The sequence below is a fragment of the Micromys minutus genome, assembly GCF_963924665.1.
Source record: "Micromys minutus genome assembly, chromosome: 4".
NCBI classification, from domain to species: Eukaryota; Metazoa; Chordata; class Mammalia; order Rodentia; family Muridae; genus Micromys; species Micromys minutus.
Window position 1 is genome coordinate 18,292,216 of NC_137973.1, and position 16,152 is coordinate 18,308,367.

The 16,152-nt window shown below is 35.5% G+C and overlaps 1 protein-coding gene across 1 annotated transcript in view; it reads left to right on the forward strand.

The window, feature by feature from the left end:
- Nucleotides 1-16,152, forward strand: part of PDGFC (platelet derived growth factor C) — a 162,593-nt gene that overhangs the window by 70,978 nt on the left and 75,463 nt on the right. Inside the window, exon 2 of the mRNA XM_080915382.1 lies at nt 15,567-15,762. Coding sequence (XP_080771508.1) covers nt 15,567-15,762 — 196 coding nt within the window. The remainder of the gene's footprint in view (nt 1-15,566; nt 15,763-16,152) is intronic.

Here is a 16,152-nt window from a genome sequence, read left to right on the forward strand (position 1 = left end):
CTTCAGTAGATGAATGGATACAAATATTGTGGTACATTTACACAATGGAGTACTACTCAGCTATCAGAAACAATGACTTTATGAAATTCTTAAGAAAATGGATGCATCTAGAGAATATCTTCCTGAGTGAGGTAACCCATTCACAAAAAAACAGACATAATATGCAGTCACTGATAATTGGATACTACTAACTCCAGAATGCTCTGAATACCCCAGAAACAACTCACAGACTATATGAAGTTCAAGAAAAAAAAAGGCCAAAAAAAATGAAAAATCATTATGTTTAATCTTTACACACCAAGAAATCTTTGACTATTTCCAGGTTAAATCTAGTTTTACATGTACTTTATGGTCATTATAACCACTAAGCTTTTAATGCATACTACCAATCCTTTAAAAGAATCAAGTACTGACAAAATGTATTCATATACTTTTATGCAAAAATGCTTTTAATATTTGTACATTTATCTCTGTTTTTTTAAAATAAAGTTGTTCAATTAAAAAAAGAAATATTAATGTTTTGAAAAAATATTCTGACAGCTATATTTTCTTAAATTAGAATTAAGGAATCATAATTTAGCTATGTTAAGTTAAATTTTTCTTATAAGTTAATAAAACATTACCAAAGCTTGAAGAACAAATTTGTTGAGAAGTACCTCCATATTAAAATTATTTACTCTGTCATTTATTTTAAAGGTATATTTTCTGTCTGGCTATTATTCTTCTTGCATGAATGTATGCCATCTATATGTGTGTATACATACACACATCTATGTCTGTATGTGTGTATGTATGAATTCTGTATGTATGCTTGTATGTATGTATTGTATATGTTTGTATTTTTATGTACCTTTATTCTAATGACAATGGCAGACATTTAGAAATCAGAAGAAATTTATGAGAACTGATTTTTTCCTTTCTCTCCATATGTTCCTGGTATCAAATTCATTTCATTAGCTTTGGAGCTAAGCTCTCTTATCCTCTAAGCTGACTTATTTACTCATTCAGGCTTCCTTGTTGAATTTTTTTTTCTTCTTCAGTTGATTATTTTGGAAACTGTGAGATTATCTTTTTATTTACACAAGCTTTAAAACCAACAGATATGTCCAATTGTTGTAAAAAAAAATTACAATGTTTCTTAAAGGCAATAAAACTCTTTGATAGGATGCTGGCACACTCATCTTATATTAAGGAAGCTTTCTCTATGAGCAAGAATAATAATTTCCGTTGAAGACAATTGCAGAAACAACCAAAATGTGAGCTTAGTGATGCTTCCCTTAAGGATTATCTCAGTCACAGTCAGTGGAAACAGTGCCAGAAATGAATGAGGAAGCATTTAAAGGTGAAATGGGGAGTCCAGCATTGAGGATTAGGAAGTGGAGAACCAGAGCTCATAAATTGTGTCTGTGTCTGGAGTAGGCATGTCAGATCTCAAGGGGAAAATGTCAAGTGTGAATGTGACTTTGTGACTTGGAGAAGAGCCTGGGCTTCTAATGCAGATTCAAAGGACCTGTGCTGAGGGGCAGTGTTTGTTTAAGTCTAAGCAGTGGTTGAGGTCACTGGGGATTTGGGCTGATGGAAGGGTGGCTGAGGAAAGCCTGTGGAAGAACTACTCTCATATTTAAAGAGGAGGCAAATCAAAAGAATGCCTAAAATAGGATAAGAAATGCAAAGTAGGTCCATATAACAAAGGGAGATAAAGCAAGTCAATGGTCAGACAATCAGTGTTGCTTCTCCATTTGCATTCAGTAGGTTGCTTAGAGAAAACAGTCATACAATCAGCCAGTGAGGATGTGCTGTTTTTCATCTACCTTTCTGTTTGTATAGAAAAGAATGATCTGCTTCTGATTAGAGAAGAACTAGCCTTCTGTGTCCATAATGTTCCTTATTGTGTAATTATACATAAACTTTTTTTAAATGATAGATCTTTATAGCTTTTTCTGAAAACTTAGTTTCTGGAGGAGACCTGTCCACCGGAACTAAAGCTCAGGGCTGCACATTCCCTATGCCAGTACTCTACAGCGAGCTGCTCTTCAGCTTAGGTTCTATTTAATATTTTTAAATCTATTGAAATTTTGAGAGTGTATATGTTTCTGTACTGTATACATGCCCAATGATACTAGATACCACGAGAGGGTGTTGGAACATTTGGAACTGGAGGTATAGACAGTTGTGATCTATAAAGTGGCCACTGGGTCTTCTCCAAGAGCCGTAAGTGTTCTGAGCAGATGAACAATTTCTGCAGCCCCATTAGTATTTTAAATTGGTGGTTGTAAAGAATTCTCAGGCATTCGGTGGGAAGCGAGCTGATAGCCATCCCTAGAGTGACTTGCACTAAAGATTGCTGCTCCTCTTCTGTTATTAAGATAATTAGATACCTAAATTTTCTGGAACCATTGTATGGTTTATATCTGTGGATCTGACATGATACCGTTACTCTTTTGAAGTCTTTAAAAATGTACTGGTTTGGGTTCTGGAGATGTCTGAGCATGTAAGAACCTTTGCTATGCAAGTGTAAGGACCCAAGTTCAAATGCTCAAGATTCATGGAAAGATCTGGGTACAGTTTCACACCTGCATATAACTGGGGTGGAGGTGGAGACTGGAGGATCCCTGATACATAGTGGTCTTCACTTTAGCACAAGAGTCCAAATAAGACCTTGTTACAAGGGAATAAACCACAGACTGGTAGAGCAGGGTAACTAATTAGCATTCTCCTATGGCCTCTTCATGCTTGCAATAATGAGTTTTCCTACACACCTCTGTATGCATACACCCCTCACATGCAATTACAATTAAAATATAGAAAAAATAAACTTAGTGCTTTAGACAATGACTATTATAGCTATTCACATTGGAAAACATACTTATTTTCACAGAAAACCTGCTCGATATATTTGATCTTTAAGGTAAATGTTTTCACCGGAAAATACTTCAGTAACTCAAAAAGTCATAAGACCTATAAAGCACGATAAAAAATAGTGTTTTCATGTGGAAAGTGTCCCAGATCACGTCCACAAGTAACAAGTAACATTATGTACTCAGTTTGGGACAATGAAGAAGGGTGATATCCTCTCCCAGTGAGTTCAGTAGGTGTGCATGTCAAATGAGACCAGGGCCAGTGAGCTCATCATCCCATTCTATAGGTGTTAAGTCCAATTAAGACTGCCTTTCAGTTAGCTTCTTTATTATCATCTAGGAACACTTCATTAGCTTTTGAAAGTGACAGATCTGTTTTGTCTCTAAAAATCACTACCAACAAACACAGACTTTTATGTGTTTCCCTTTGACTTTGATCTCAAGAATGCAGCCCTTAAACAAAACCATGGTCCTTGCTCCTGGGCTCTTCTCATTCTTTTAAAGATAATCTAATCTGCAAATGATGGTATTTTGGCTTTATGAATTTCTCTGTGGATAATTGTGATATTGATTTGAAACAAAATAATACAAAAACCTTAGTTTTTATTATTGGGAAAAGGGTTTTCAATTCTTAGGCCCCTTTAACAAAAGAACCTAGTCTTGCCCAAAGTGGAGGTTATGTTATAAATTTAGGGGGACTGAGAATCATGGCATGCAGACATTACCACGTGATAATTCAGTGTCTGGGTTAGGATGGAGATGGGAAGAACAACTTCTCAGGGTTATTATAGTGTTAACTGAATACTGTATAATAAACATCTGGCCAATAACATATTCAGAGTGAGTATAGGGATTAGTTGAGTAAGTGAGCAAAGAGAATGAAAACGTCTAGGTTATATAACAATCCAAATAATGCTCTTTCTTATACTTTTTCTATGCCAGCCAAGACCCTGTCCTGTAAAAATTATTAATATTTTCCACAAATTAAAGCTCAATTGACTGACCCAGACATTTTTACAAATGTTGTGATTTTCAATTAGTCAATTTTTTTTTCAATACCCAAATCCAAAATTGAAAATTCTGAACCACCTAGTTTAGGGTTTGAGGTCACCAAGACTCAATTTTACTATCTCCGTCTACTGGCAGGGAGGAACTTTACCCAGCATCTGGACTGGCATAGAAAAGAGGAGAAAGAACATTATAAGGTAAGCCCACCATATGTTTTTATTTCCTCTGAACGTACTCGGTTGTGTGTTTCCACATTGAACATTACTGTAGTGAGTCACCACAAAGATGAGAGAAGTTTAGGTATTTTAGTGCTCTTGACTGCTCCTCAAATTTAACAGATATAGACCCAAAGGTTTTACTTTTTTCACAGTTTTTTATGTCTGGGTACTTCTGGGTTTCTATCTGGTCATCCCAGTGATTGAACTCTGCATTTCGGTCACTACCCATATAGTGGATTCTCACTGCTGTGGACTTGCTAAAGAGGGTTTTATCTGGAAATAATTTGAAGTGTGAAGATTTAGAGAGAATATAGCATTTTTGATTCTGGGGTTTATATTTTTACTCGTGTTTCTTAGGATCTTTTTGCCAGCCTTTAACTATTAATATTTTCATTTTTACTTTGAGAAGGGACTAAATTAAGCTTTCTAGTTATTTAACTGATCTGCCTTGGTAAATATTTGTATAGGTATTCTGGATTTGTGTGTGTATGTGTGTGTGTGTGTGTGTGTGTGTGTGTGTGTGTGTGTGTGTGTGAGAGAGAGAGAGAGAGAGAGAGAGAGAGAGAGAGAGAGAGAGAGAATACAATTTTGTATATTGTTACCCCATTAAATAAGTTATTTTGGAATTATACTGGCTTGCTGTTAAAAAGATTACATCATTGTAATGAAACCACAGTATATATACAATACATGCTGCTAAACATTTAGCTGCAAAAAATAATAGTTGAGAGTTTGTGTTGTTTATAGGTGATCCTCATAAGACCCCCATATGAACTTAGCATGTTATAAATAGTTGTTCTCAGGCTTATGTCATGCACAGCTTTCCTTTTGAAGCTTTAACTCATCTAGAGATGTGGAAGCAATTTGTCAAGATACTTGTTACTACTCTACTTGATGCTGCTAAATTTAAGTGATTCATAGAATTTTTTTTCCATATCCATTTTCTTCTCCTGTCTGTTTGCCCCCAGATTAGCTCACTATCCTTTCAATATCTCTTGGCAGTGTTCCATTTCTTGAAAACAGATATAGATAAGTTCATAAGAAATAAGAGAGGTTTGTTTTCAACTTTAGAAAACAAGCACAAGAATTTACAAAGTAGTGCTCTGCTTAAACAGGTCTGCTGAAATCCTGGAAGGCCATAAATGCAGCTGTTCCATTTGTTGGCTCAGGAATTAGCCTAAGCAGCAATAATATTACAAAGAGAGATCTCATATCTTCCGCAGAATCTAACAGTATCCAACTTGACAGAAATAGCCACACAGTCTTCCTAAGATTAGAACATACAGATTTTAAGAACTGATCAAGGAATGATCAATAAGTAGACTATCAGGGGACAATGTCACTTCACAGATGGACATTCTGGGGGCCATGCTAAAATCAGATTCTTTGGGATAAAATTTTTCTAGATTCAGGGATGTTTTTTCCTCATCATTTTTGGATTCTCGTGTTCTGATCTTTAATTCAACTTGAAAATTATTGTGTCAGGTGTATCTGCTGCTGAGGAAAATAACAATAGGTAGAGTCGAAATAGTTGTAGAGTGACAGGAACTTTTGTATTTACACATATTCCCTCTTCTCTCATAGTTCCTATAGGTCGTAAAAACTTGTAAACTGTGAACGCATAACTTGGTGTAATTGGGCACAGTATTGTTATTAATATCTTTGTCTCACAAGAGACCCAATTTACCATTAAATTATAATTTTATCATTTATGTCTGGTCTTAGTTTCCCTCAGAATCATCACGTTCCCTCATCAAGTTAAGGTGGATAAGAACCACTGAGGTAGAGCAGGTGCAGATTCGGTGGTGTCCACCGAAGAATGGTTACAGTGTTCAGGAGCACATTTTATGTAAATTCAGCCATAAAGGGCAGTCATGTCTCTGGGTAATATTTACCTCATTGTCCTGGAATCTTTATGTATGATAACTGGAGGAACAAAGGCAAAGCCTCTGATATACAGCTGTATAACTGACTTGTAGGAAGATCAGTATCTTTTTACTTAATGCCAAAACATAAAACATGTAAGGTAGACATATTTGGAGGTAAGTGGTTGAATTTACTTGCCTTTGATTAGTGTTCACAAGAAAGCCATAAGCTGCTGGATAAATAGGCAGCTCAGTGGTAAGATTGATTGCTAGGCAGGCTTGAGAGCCTGTGTTATGCACAGCTTAGCCTAAGAGATTTTAACTATTTTGAGCTACACAAACCAATTCATTGATTTTTTTCACGTTCTATGACTATAATTTGAATGATAATTATCTTATTGTTAGTTTCATCAATAAATCTTACTCATTCTCTCATCAAAAGACCACAAATAAGTAACTTCTCTTCAATTTAGAGATGCACATGAAACTTCAAATGGATGTTTAAAATTATATGCAAGGTGATTATAAAACTGGTATATAGTGGTGTTACAAAAATGTTTTTATTAAAATACTTTGCTAAAGTAAATATATGAATTTATTTTGTCATAACAACATTATTTAGTATAAATATATTTTTGCTGAGGAATTTTCAGAGATACTGCATTTTAGAAAAAAGTTATTTGAACTTTATATATTAAATTCTAATTAAATGAAAGGTTTGATTTAGTAATTTTTAAGATGAATGTTTATTACACATATTTTTACTTCTGTAGTATTCTCTTCTACACTCTGGATTTTTTTATGGTGTCTAAAACAAAGTCCAACCTAAAAGAATAAAACCAGCATAATATAAACCTCTTTTTCTTTTTGCCTCAGAGTTTGTTCCTGGGCATATGTACTGGTATAGTTTTATGTGTTTATGTGCTTGCTTCTTTTTGCCCTACTCTGTTAGATAAGATTATATGCAACTTGTCTTTGTAGTAACTCATTGTCTAGGGTTATCCCATTTACTCAAACTGCAATTTATTTTATCATTGCCTGAGAGTTTAAAAACTATGTTTTTAATTTTTTTATTTTACTAATGGCAATGTGAGAATAATTCTCTGAAGGCTCCTTCTGTGGTGTAAGTCGGGTATTTTCAAGAAGAAAAGAGACAATGTGATAATGTTTGCATCAGTGCAGCCCTGAATCATTAGCATCCTGGACACACCCAATCAGATGGCCCCAAGTCTTAGTTCAGTTATAAAATGCTCAGTTTGTCTGCCTTAAAAGTGAAGGGGATCTATCTTCTCATACAAGTGGATGCAAAAGACATTATCAGAGTGAAATTATTGAATCTTTTCATCTTGGATTTGGCACTGTTTTTCTCTATACTTCTGGACACTGGTTTTCTCCTTGCAAGGGATTTCATTACAATAGCCAAAGAACCTCCAGAGCTTCAGGATTTTACTGTTACTTTAAATTTTTCTCATCCCCAAGTACCAAGATAACATCACTGAGTTCACTCTGAATGACCCAATAATGAGATATGGACAATGAAAGAATTCAATTATATTAATAATTTTCCATAACGCTTTTGGGCAAAACCAGGACAGCCTTCATCCATTGTTTGTTCATAGGAATGGAAGGGGAGGGAAGGCTGTCTCTGTTTAATTTTTCTGTACTGTTCATGGGTGCTTCCCAAAGTTCTCCTTTATTCTCATTGCAAGAGACAGCCAAGAGCCTAGTGTGTTCATTCTTATCATTTCTTCGTTTTCGAGAGAATTTTTAACTTTTAAAAATGATGGTGTCATAAAAGCAATAAAAGTTCTGCTTTTCCTCATCAAACTCCTAAGACATTGCCTAGAGTGACAGCTAAGGTCCCACCAACTCATTCTTGTGAAATGGGAAGTCTTATACATATGACTAAATTTGCCTTGTGTCTCAACCAACAACCTCTTGAGTAATGACATCATGTAACTTGACTATTGGTTAACATTTCCTTCAATTTTTTTTTTTGAATTCGAGTATCATGGATAGTGTGTCTTAATCACATAAATGTAGATATGAAACTATTTTATAAACATTTTAATTTTTAAATTACGTGATTATTTCCAGTTAAAATAAAAGCAAGCATCATGTGTCTTCTGAAAATACTAGAATTTTATCTTTTGTTGATTCAACTTATAGGGCTTAATGCATTAAATAAAATAAAGTAAAACAAATATTATATGGCTATATTTTGGTATTCCTAGAGTATATAATATTACTAAATGAGTTTTAGTTTTAAAAAATATGTAGTCACATTAAGAACATGTCCAATCTCAATTATCAGTGCTCTCTGATCGAGGTCTTCTGCTGTCATACATATAGATTGTGTAGATGAACTTCAACTAATATATCAAATACAAATGATAGAGTCAACTAAGAGTTAATATAAAAATACATGTCAGAACTTAACTGAGCTGAGTTAAGCTTTTTTATCCTTAACATGAATAACCATAGTAAAGTTTGGAATTGATGGTGAACCATTCAATGTCTGAAATAGTCTGAATTCTGCCTCATTCTGAAGCACACATTTCTTTACAATACCACTGTGTTAGAGCTACTGACAGCTATAAAGTGCAGACAAGATAACATTCATAGATTTCCATAAGATGATCTGCCCCATCAAAGTAATAGTGTGGTAGAAAAAAAAGTCACCAGAATGTCTAATATACTTTAAATTTATAGAGCTAAAGCAGCAGTGTGAAACAGAGCACACACTGTAGAAAGGTTATGCACACAGTGAGTTTCAGATGCAAAATATCCCTTAGACATACTGCCTCCCATAATACTGAGATAGACCTACTGCTTACCCTGTTAAGAGGATGAGGCTCCGTTTAGTCTCTGATATCCTAAAATGGCTGAGTAGTGCTTTTGTTTGTTTACTCCTTTTAGAGGGGACAAAGTGAGTCAGCTAGAGCAAGTCCAAGAACCTTAATTGTGCATTTCTTAAATAATTATACTGTTGAATTTTGGTTCACTAAATATAGCGATCCCTTCTTTTACTTGGTGAGAGGTCATTCGCTCTCCTGACTTTTAAACTGTGATAGACAACACCAGACAATAAGATTGTTCGCCTTATTCCACTACGGTGTTAAAGACATAGCAAATGGTAGGTTTTGGTAAAACAATGTGAAAGAAATGGATGTTCCTTGGGAGGTTCTGTCAGCACCTGGCCAGTGTAAATGTGGATGCTTGGAGCCAACCATCAGACTGAGCTCTGCGTCCCTGGAGGAAGGACTGGAAGAGCAGTGGAGGGGGATTGTAATCCCACAGGAAGAACAATGTCTACCAGCCGGATCATCCATTGCTCCCAGGGATGATTAACCAAACAAAGCACATACAGGGAGAGAATCCAAGGCTCCATATATTCATGTAGCAGAGGAGAGCCTTGTATGATGTCAATGGGAGGGGAGGTTTGCTGCCCTGTGGAGGTTTGCTGCCCCAGTGTAGAGGGATGTTGGAATGGTGGGAAGTAAGTGGGTGGGTGAGTATAGGTGCACCCTCAGATAGGCAAAGGGGAAGGGGGAGAAATACTATGGGAGTGATTTGGCTCCTGATGGTTAGAAATAAAGTCTTATTTGTCACATTAAAAAAAAGAAAGAAAGAAATGGTAAAAGCAAAACTAGAACCTAGGGTTTGTGCCTCATGTATTCACTCATGCATTTTTCTTTGTTCAGAATCTAGACATCAAGAGTGCTTGTGGGGCTCTTTGTTACAGACACGGTGGGTAGATAGGAAATGTTTACTTTGCTGAGAAGTTCAAGTTTGACTTTGAAGAATTCAATAAGGAGAAAGTGGCATCATTCTGATTTTTTTTTTTTTTTTTTTAGAAAATTAAAAAAAAATCAAAAACTTAATTTCTGTTCCTGGATTCAATGAACATCCATGTACAAACATCCATGTTGTATGTCATGGGTTTTCCAGTATTTTTAAAATGAAACTTGTTAATTAGCTTGTAAACAAACCATCTAGAAGATGATAAAGAAGGATAACAGCACAGAAAGGAAATACGTAAGTACATCATCAAAGACACAAGCAAAGCAAAGCACAGATGGGACTAGTGAAAACATGAGCTTGTCAAGTAAGGATTAGTCAGAGATGCTCTGATTTACGAAGAAATGCTTATTAAACATTTAAAAATAGCATGTACTGGGAGTCAAGCACGTTGCACATACATTTCACAGACCATCTGTGAAGTCTGCCAGCTTGTGAACCACGGCACACTGCTGATTACTGCCTTGACTCTGCCAGACAGACAGGGAGCATGTTAGAGCTCATAGATGAAGCCAGATTCTATTTACCACACTTTATGTCCTGTAGTTCTTATTTCTAATATCATATCAAGGCACTAATTTATTAGACCTGGCATGATACCCTGCTCTTGTAGTCCCAGTTCTCAGACATATCTGTGAGACAAACAGACAAGAATGATTGTCTCTTGTCTTGGATTACATATGATCAATAAACCATTCAAATGTTATCTTTATCAATAATACATGTTGAAATGTTACAAATTTCTGTTGGTTTTATGATCTTCCTCCTCTTTTATTCTCAGTCAAACATAGTACATGTGCCTCTAAAAGAGTCAATAATGTGTAATCTGTGGAAGAGGGGATTTCTTTGATTTTTAAATTTAAACTGGTCAAATGTATGCAGAGATGAGCTGCTTCTGCATATATGTAGCCAGTAGTTTTACAGAGCTTAGGTTATTAATCGCTATTTTTCCTTTTCCCCCTGATAATGACTCATTTTAGTTTGGGGGTTTTGTTAGTTTGGTTGGTTGATTTTTGTTGTTCGAGATGAAGTATTTCTGGAACTTGCTCTGTAGACCAGACTGGTTTCATAAATAGAGAACCAGCTGCATTTGTCTCTGGTTTGCTGGGATCAAAGGTGTACAACACCACTGCCTGGCCTTCGTTTAGATCATAATGCTGTTCCCACCAGAGGGTTTGAGCCAGGTAATATGACATTAGCTATAATTGTGAATTCTAAAAACACAACAAACCAGTGTTATCATGTGGTTTTTCTTTTTGCCAAAGACAAAGATTTTTTAAATTTAATATACATTACAAGATTTTACATTGGAACATCAAACCTCCAAAGGACCAAGGGCCTCCCATCCCACTGATGTCAGAGAAGGGTATGTGGGGCAGGAAAGGGTGGGTGGGTTGCACCTTCGGAGGGAGGAGACAGAGGTTATGGGATGAGGGGCTTGTGAAGGGATAACTGGGAAGTTGCTTATCATTTGAGATGTAAAAAAATTGAATGATTCATTTAAAAAAGATTTTATGGTGGTGGCTGAGTCATTTGATTACTTTCTTGGTAGTTTGGGTGCATTGGTCACTGGCTGTAAGCAAATCAAATGTTTATTAAACGAGGCAGATTCTGCCTGCTTGCTTTATGATTATATTCCCAGCCAAGTTATAATTTTGGAATGATGGATGTAAAAACTACAGAACTGTAGTGTAGAGTCTTCATTTGGCAGACTGTAAGGTGACACTTGCTGGTGAGGACACCCTCTCTCTTTTTCTTTTTCCTTTTCTTCTTTTTCTGGTAATAGGCCTGGTTGCTGAGATTTACATGAAACATTGATTATCACCTGAAAATTACATATGTTTGGTGGAACACTTTATTCTCTTCATGTTTTGATGTAAATTTTAGAGGCTGCCAATTTAATTCAAAAGAAATTACAATTCTTATTATCACAAACAGAGGCTCTATTTTTGTCTTAAATGATGTTTAGTGGAATCATGAATTGTAAAGGTGAAAAAAATGCAAACCTTAAGCATTAACTTTGGATTGGGTTTATAAAAATAGAGTTCTAGTGTTTTAATAGACAGCAGTTTTGTTATAAAGTCATGGTTCTCAACCTTAGTAATATGTTGATCCTTTCATAAAGATCCTCATGTTGTCCTGGCCCCCAACCCTAAAATTATATTTGTTGGTACTCCCTAACTGTAATATGCTATGGTTATGAGCTATACATAAATATTTGTGAACCACTGAGGCATTGTTCTAAATTATATATGACAACAACTGCTATATTTATCAACTATATATAATATAGAAGTGATTTTGAGATATATTTGAGCATATATTAAGCCTTAATAAAAGTGTTTAGAAAAATAGTTCATTAAAATATTACTTATTATATAATTTACTGCTGTATATAGCTCTGACACATGTAGGGAGCTATGAAGAGAATATTTGAATAGAACGGTAACTCACTTTAAATATACCTAGATATATTTTACGCATATTTTAACATAGCTTATGCGGTTGTCTTTCTGTGATCCTAAGAAATAAGTGCCAATATATCTTCATAAAAGATGTAATAATGTGTGTGTGTGTGTGTGTGTGTGTGTGTGTGTGTATTCTTGTATGTATGATATTGAGGATACAGTGTAGAGCTTGTATATGCTGGACCATGTTCTATCACTGAACTAGCCTCAAGACATGATTATTTTATGTAAGTGAACATAGCTAAATGTTGTATCAAGCTTTAGCACCCAGAAAAAGGAAAGGGTTTCTGGATAGGTGCTGGCTCCTAAGGAACCATCCACCATGAAGAAGAAATGTGTCATTCATTAAATCAGTTAATTTAGAAGTCAGAAATAACATGCAAAATGTAAAATGCAAAATTCACTCTGTAACTGAAGGATAAAACAGGTTGCTACTTCATATTAATATTGCTTGCACCATATTCAATCTCTTTAAAATTTCATTATTCTTAAATTTTATTGTATCAACATGAGTTTAGTTACATATGCTTTAAGAAAAACTCTGATGCAATTGCTGTATCTACTGTTGTAGACTGGGGACAAAAGAAATATCTGTAATCCAAGTTGTTTCGTGTACAACAGAGCGCTTATTACTTATCTAATAGTGCACAGGTATTTGACACAAATTAAGAAGCACAAACATGTCTGTCTTTATTCTTTCTTCTTCATGTGTTCAGTGCTAGCCCTATGCAACAGAGTCTTGCTCAGGCTCTCACAAAACCTAAAGCTGTCCACTATGACTGTACTGGATTCTGGAGGCAGCGAAAAGGAGTTTGCTTTCATTGTGTTTAGGTTTCATGATGTCACAAAATAAGGTCTATATTTTCCCCTGATTCTTAGCATTCATAGTCTACTGCTTAAGCTTTAAAAATTCTTACATAGTAAAAGCAAGAGCCTGTCTCCTATTTAATTCTCTGGTTGACATGAACCCTACTTCTTCAATGGGATTAGTCTAGTGGAATATGCAAACACAAGTAATCTGTCTCTTGATTGATTCTGAGTCAGCAACTATTCATGAGCGTTAGATCCCTTAGGCCCCACATTGGAACAAAGGGTTAAACAAGGGCTGTGGGCCTAGTAGACATCTTAGAATCCTTCCTGTCACTAAGTAAGTGAGGTTACGAGTGTGAAATCTATAATTTTAGAAAAGATGACTCCACAGTCAGTAGTGCTGGCTACTCTGCTAGAGAACACAGAGTCTGTTCCAAGTACCAAATGTTAGTTAATGACCATCTATTACTACAGTTTCAGTGGATCTGATACCCTCCTTTTCTCTGCATAGGCACCAGGTACATATGTAGGACACAAACACATATGCAGGCAAAATATCCATACCTATAAAAAAATAAAATAAAAATTAAAAAAGATGAGACTGTCTTGAGAATAAGAAGACCAGGAAATTAATTGACTAAAAATATATAGAAATAAAAGTGCAGAAAATGTTAATGGCAAAAGAGCAAAATAAAAAGGGGAAAAAAACCCCACCCATCTTCATCTGAAGTATCTCGGCTTAATATGCCCTAAGAATTCTGCTGTGGACTGCAGGGGCATAACCAGGGGTTGGTATCAAAGACATGTCCTGTTACTGTGGGTAACTGCACATCTTTGAAAAGGTTAAAGATGTGGTGCTTGAAGCTATAATGCCCTCAGATCTCTGTAACCTAGCTACAAGCAGGACCCACTGTGCAGTAGCATGTTTCCTTGTGAGTGGTATCTAGGCCTGCCATCTCGATGGGCCTACTGCTACTGTGGGGATAGAAACCACGCCTCTTCCTTCCTGTGTTCAGGGTGCACTTTCAGTTGGAAAATCTTCCTAACATTATATGGAAAGTTGAATAAAGGATGGATTAAAGGCTTTTATGTATTGGTTGGTTTGTTTGCTTCTTTCGTTTTGTCGGCCTCTATGACTGGGTTTTAATGGCCCGAAGAATTGATTGTCTTAGCTATTCATTCTAAGTGGATAAATGTCTATCTTTTATGTAAATACAAAGCCATCAAAAGAAAATATTATCAAGCATATAGTTTGAGAGATGTATAAAGATCTTATTTTACAGATAGAGAAATATTCTAGTCAGGGAGCCTGGGATATTATATATTCTTCTTTTGGACATTGTCAATTTGTGATAATAAACTCAAGCACAGAGAAGTAATGCAGGAATTTTTATAGTTTGGTCTCTTGATAGAAACAAACTCTTCTCTAACAAAACCCGAGGCCATTGCTTGGCTCACACTTCTCGTTGGAACACTGCTGCTCAGCCTTGCTAATGCCACAATCCTAATACAGTTACTCATTTTCTGGTGACTCCCAACTATTAAATTAATTTTCTTTGCTACTTCCTATCTGTTATTTTGCTCCTGTTATGAATCATAATGTAAATATATGATGTGCAGAATATCTGATATGCAAACCCCAAGAGATCAGAACTCATGGGTTGAGAACACTTGCTTTGGAAGTTTATGTGAAACTTGGAGTCATTAGCAATTCCAGCCTCTGTGAAATTCTAAGCCTATTTTGGATCCAGCTTTATAGAAACTTGAATAATAAGTTCTTAGTGACATCGCTCTGCTGGCTTGGTTTCTGAGGTAGCAGAATTATTAGAGCAGAGAGAAAGCTCTGAATGCTTGCAGTGATGTCTGCGTGATGTCTGCTGTTGACAGTTTCATCCGTTAGGAGAGGTGCTGGTGACCTTCCTATAATGTTCCATTATAGCTTATTTAGTTTCACATGTCTTCCTTTCAAGTTATTTCACATTTTCTCATAAATAAAATTAATGCAAACTGTGAAATAAATTTATTCTAGGCAGCCCCGCAATCATTTTATTATTTATGAATCCAGTCATGATTTATATATATATTTAAATTATACTGTTGGAATTAATGCCTCAAACCTATGATTTTCAACACTAGGAATATAGAACCAGTATAATCAGATGTATGTTTCCAGCTCTATATAGTGGGGAATAGTGTATAGAATGCAAAAGTGTATAGATACATTGGATTCTGTCTCTAAATAAAAATAGCAATGATAGAAACATAAAAAATTGTAACAAACTCATTTAGAGTTAAAAACGTTAGTAATTTACACTTTAGTAACTACATTCAAAAAGATTAATTTTCTATTTTCTTTTCAGTATGAAATACATAGCTTTAAAATATTTTGATAGATTTTGAAGAGTGATAATTGATTTATATTATAGGAGACATGCTTGGCTGCAATACCTGAAGTGAAATGTAGCCACTTGTTTTGAATCCTGTGATTTTGGAAACATCTCTTCTAACAGTATGCCTGTGCCTGTGTCTTTGATTTAGGAGTGCAAGATCCCCGGCATGAGAGAATTGTCACGATATCTGGTAATGGGAGCATCCATAGCCCGAAGTTTCCTCATACTTACCCAAGAAATACTGTGCTGGTGTGGAGATTAGTTGCAGTAGATGAAAATGTGCGGATCCAGCTGACGTTTGATGAGAGATTTGGGCTGGAAGACCCAGAAGACGATCTATGCAAGTGAGTGACACATGTGGAGTTCCTGCAAAGTGTTGCTGTTTTCAACTTGCTTCTGTGATATGTGTTTAAATGGAATCTTTTGCTGACCTAAGTTTACAAACATGTTCTAGAAGACTCATACATACACATACTCAGTGATTAATTTCTATATACCTCTACCTACACAATTTGGGAAAACATTGGCTAACAACATATCTCAGTGTTTCCACATATAAGAGGAAAGAGAGAACAAGAGCTATGTAAAGAATTATAGCCATACCAGATAATCTGGATTATTAATGGCATTTATTATATTTGAGTTTCTTGAAAATCAAGTCAAAGAAATAAAAACAGTATTTAAAGAAAGCTGGGAAGATGGTTTTTCCATCTTGGAAACTTGCCATGAGAAAC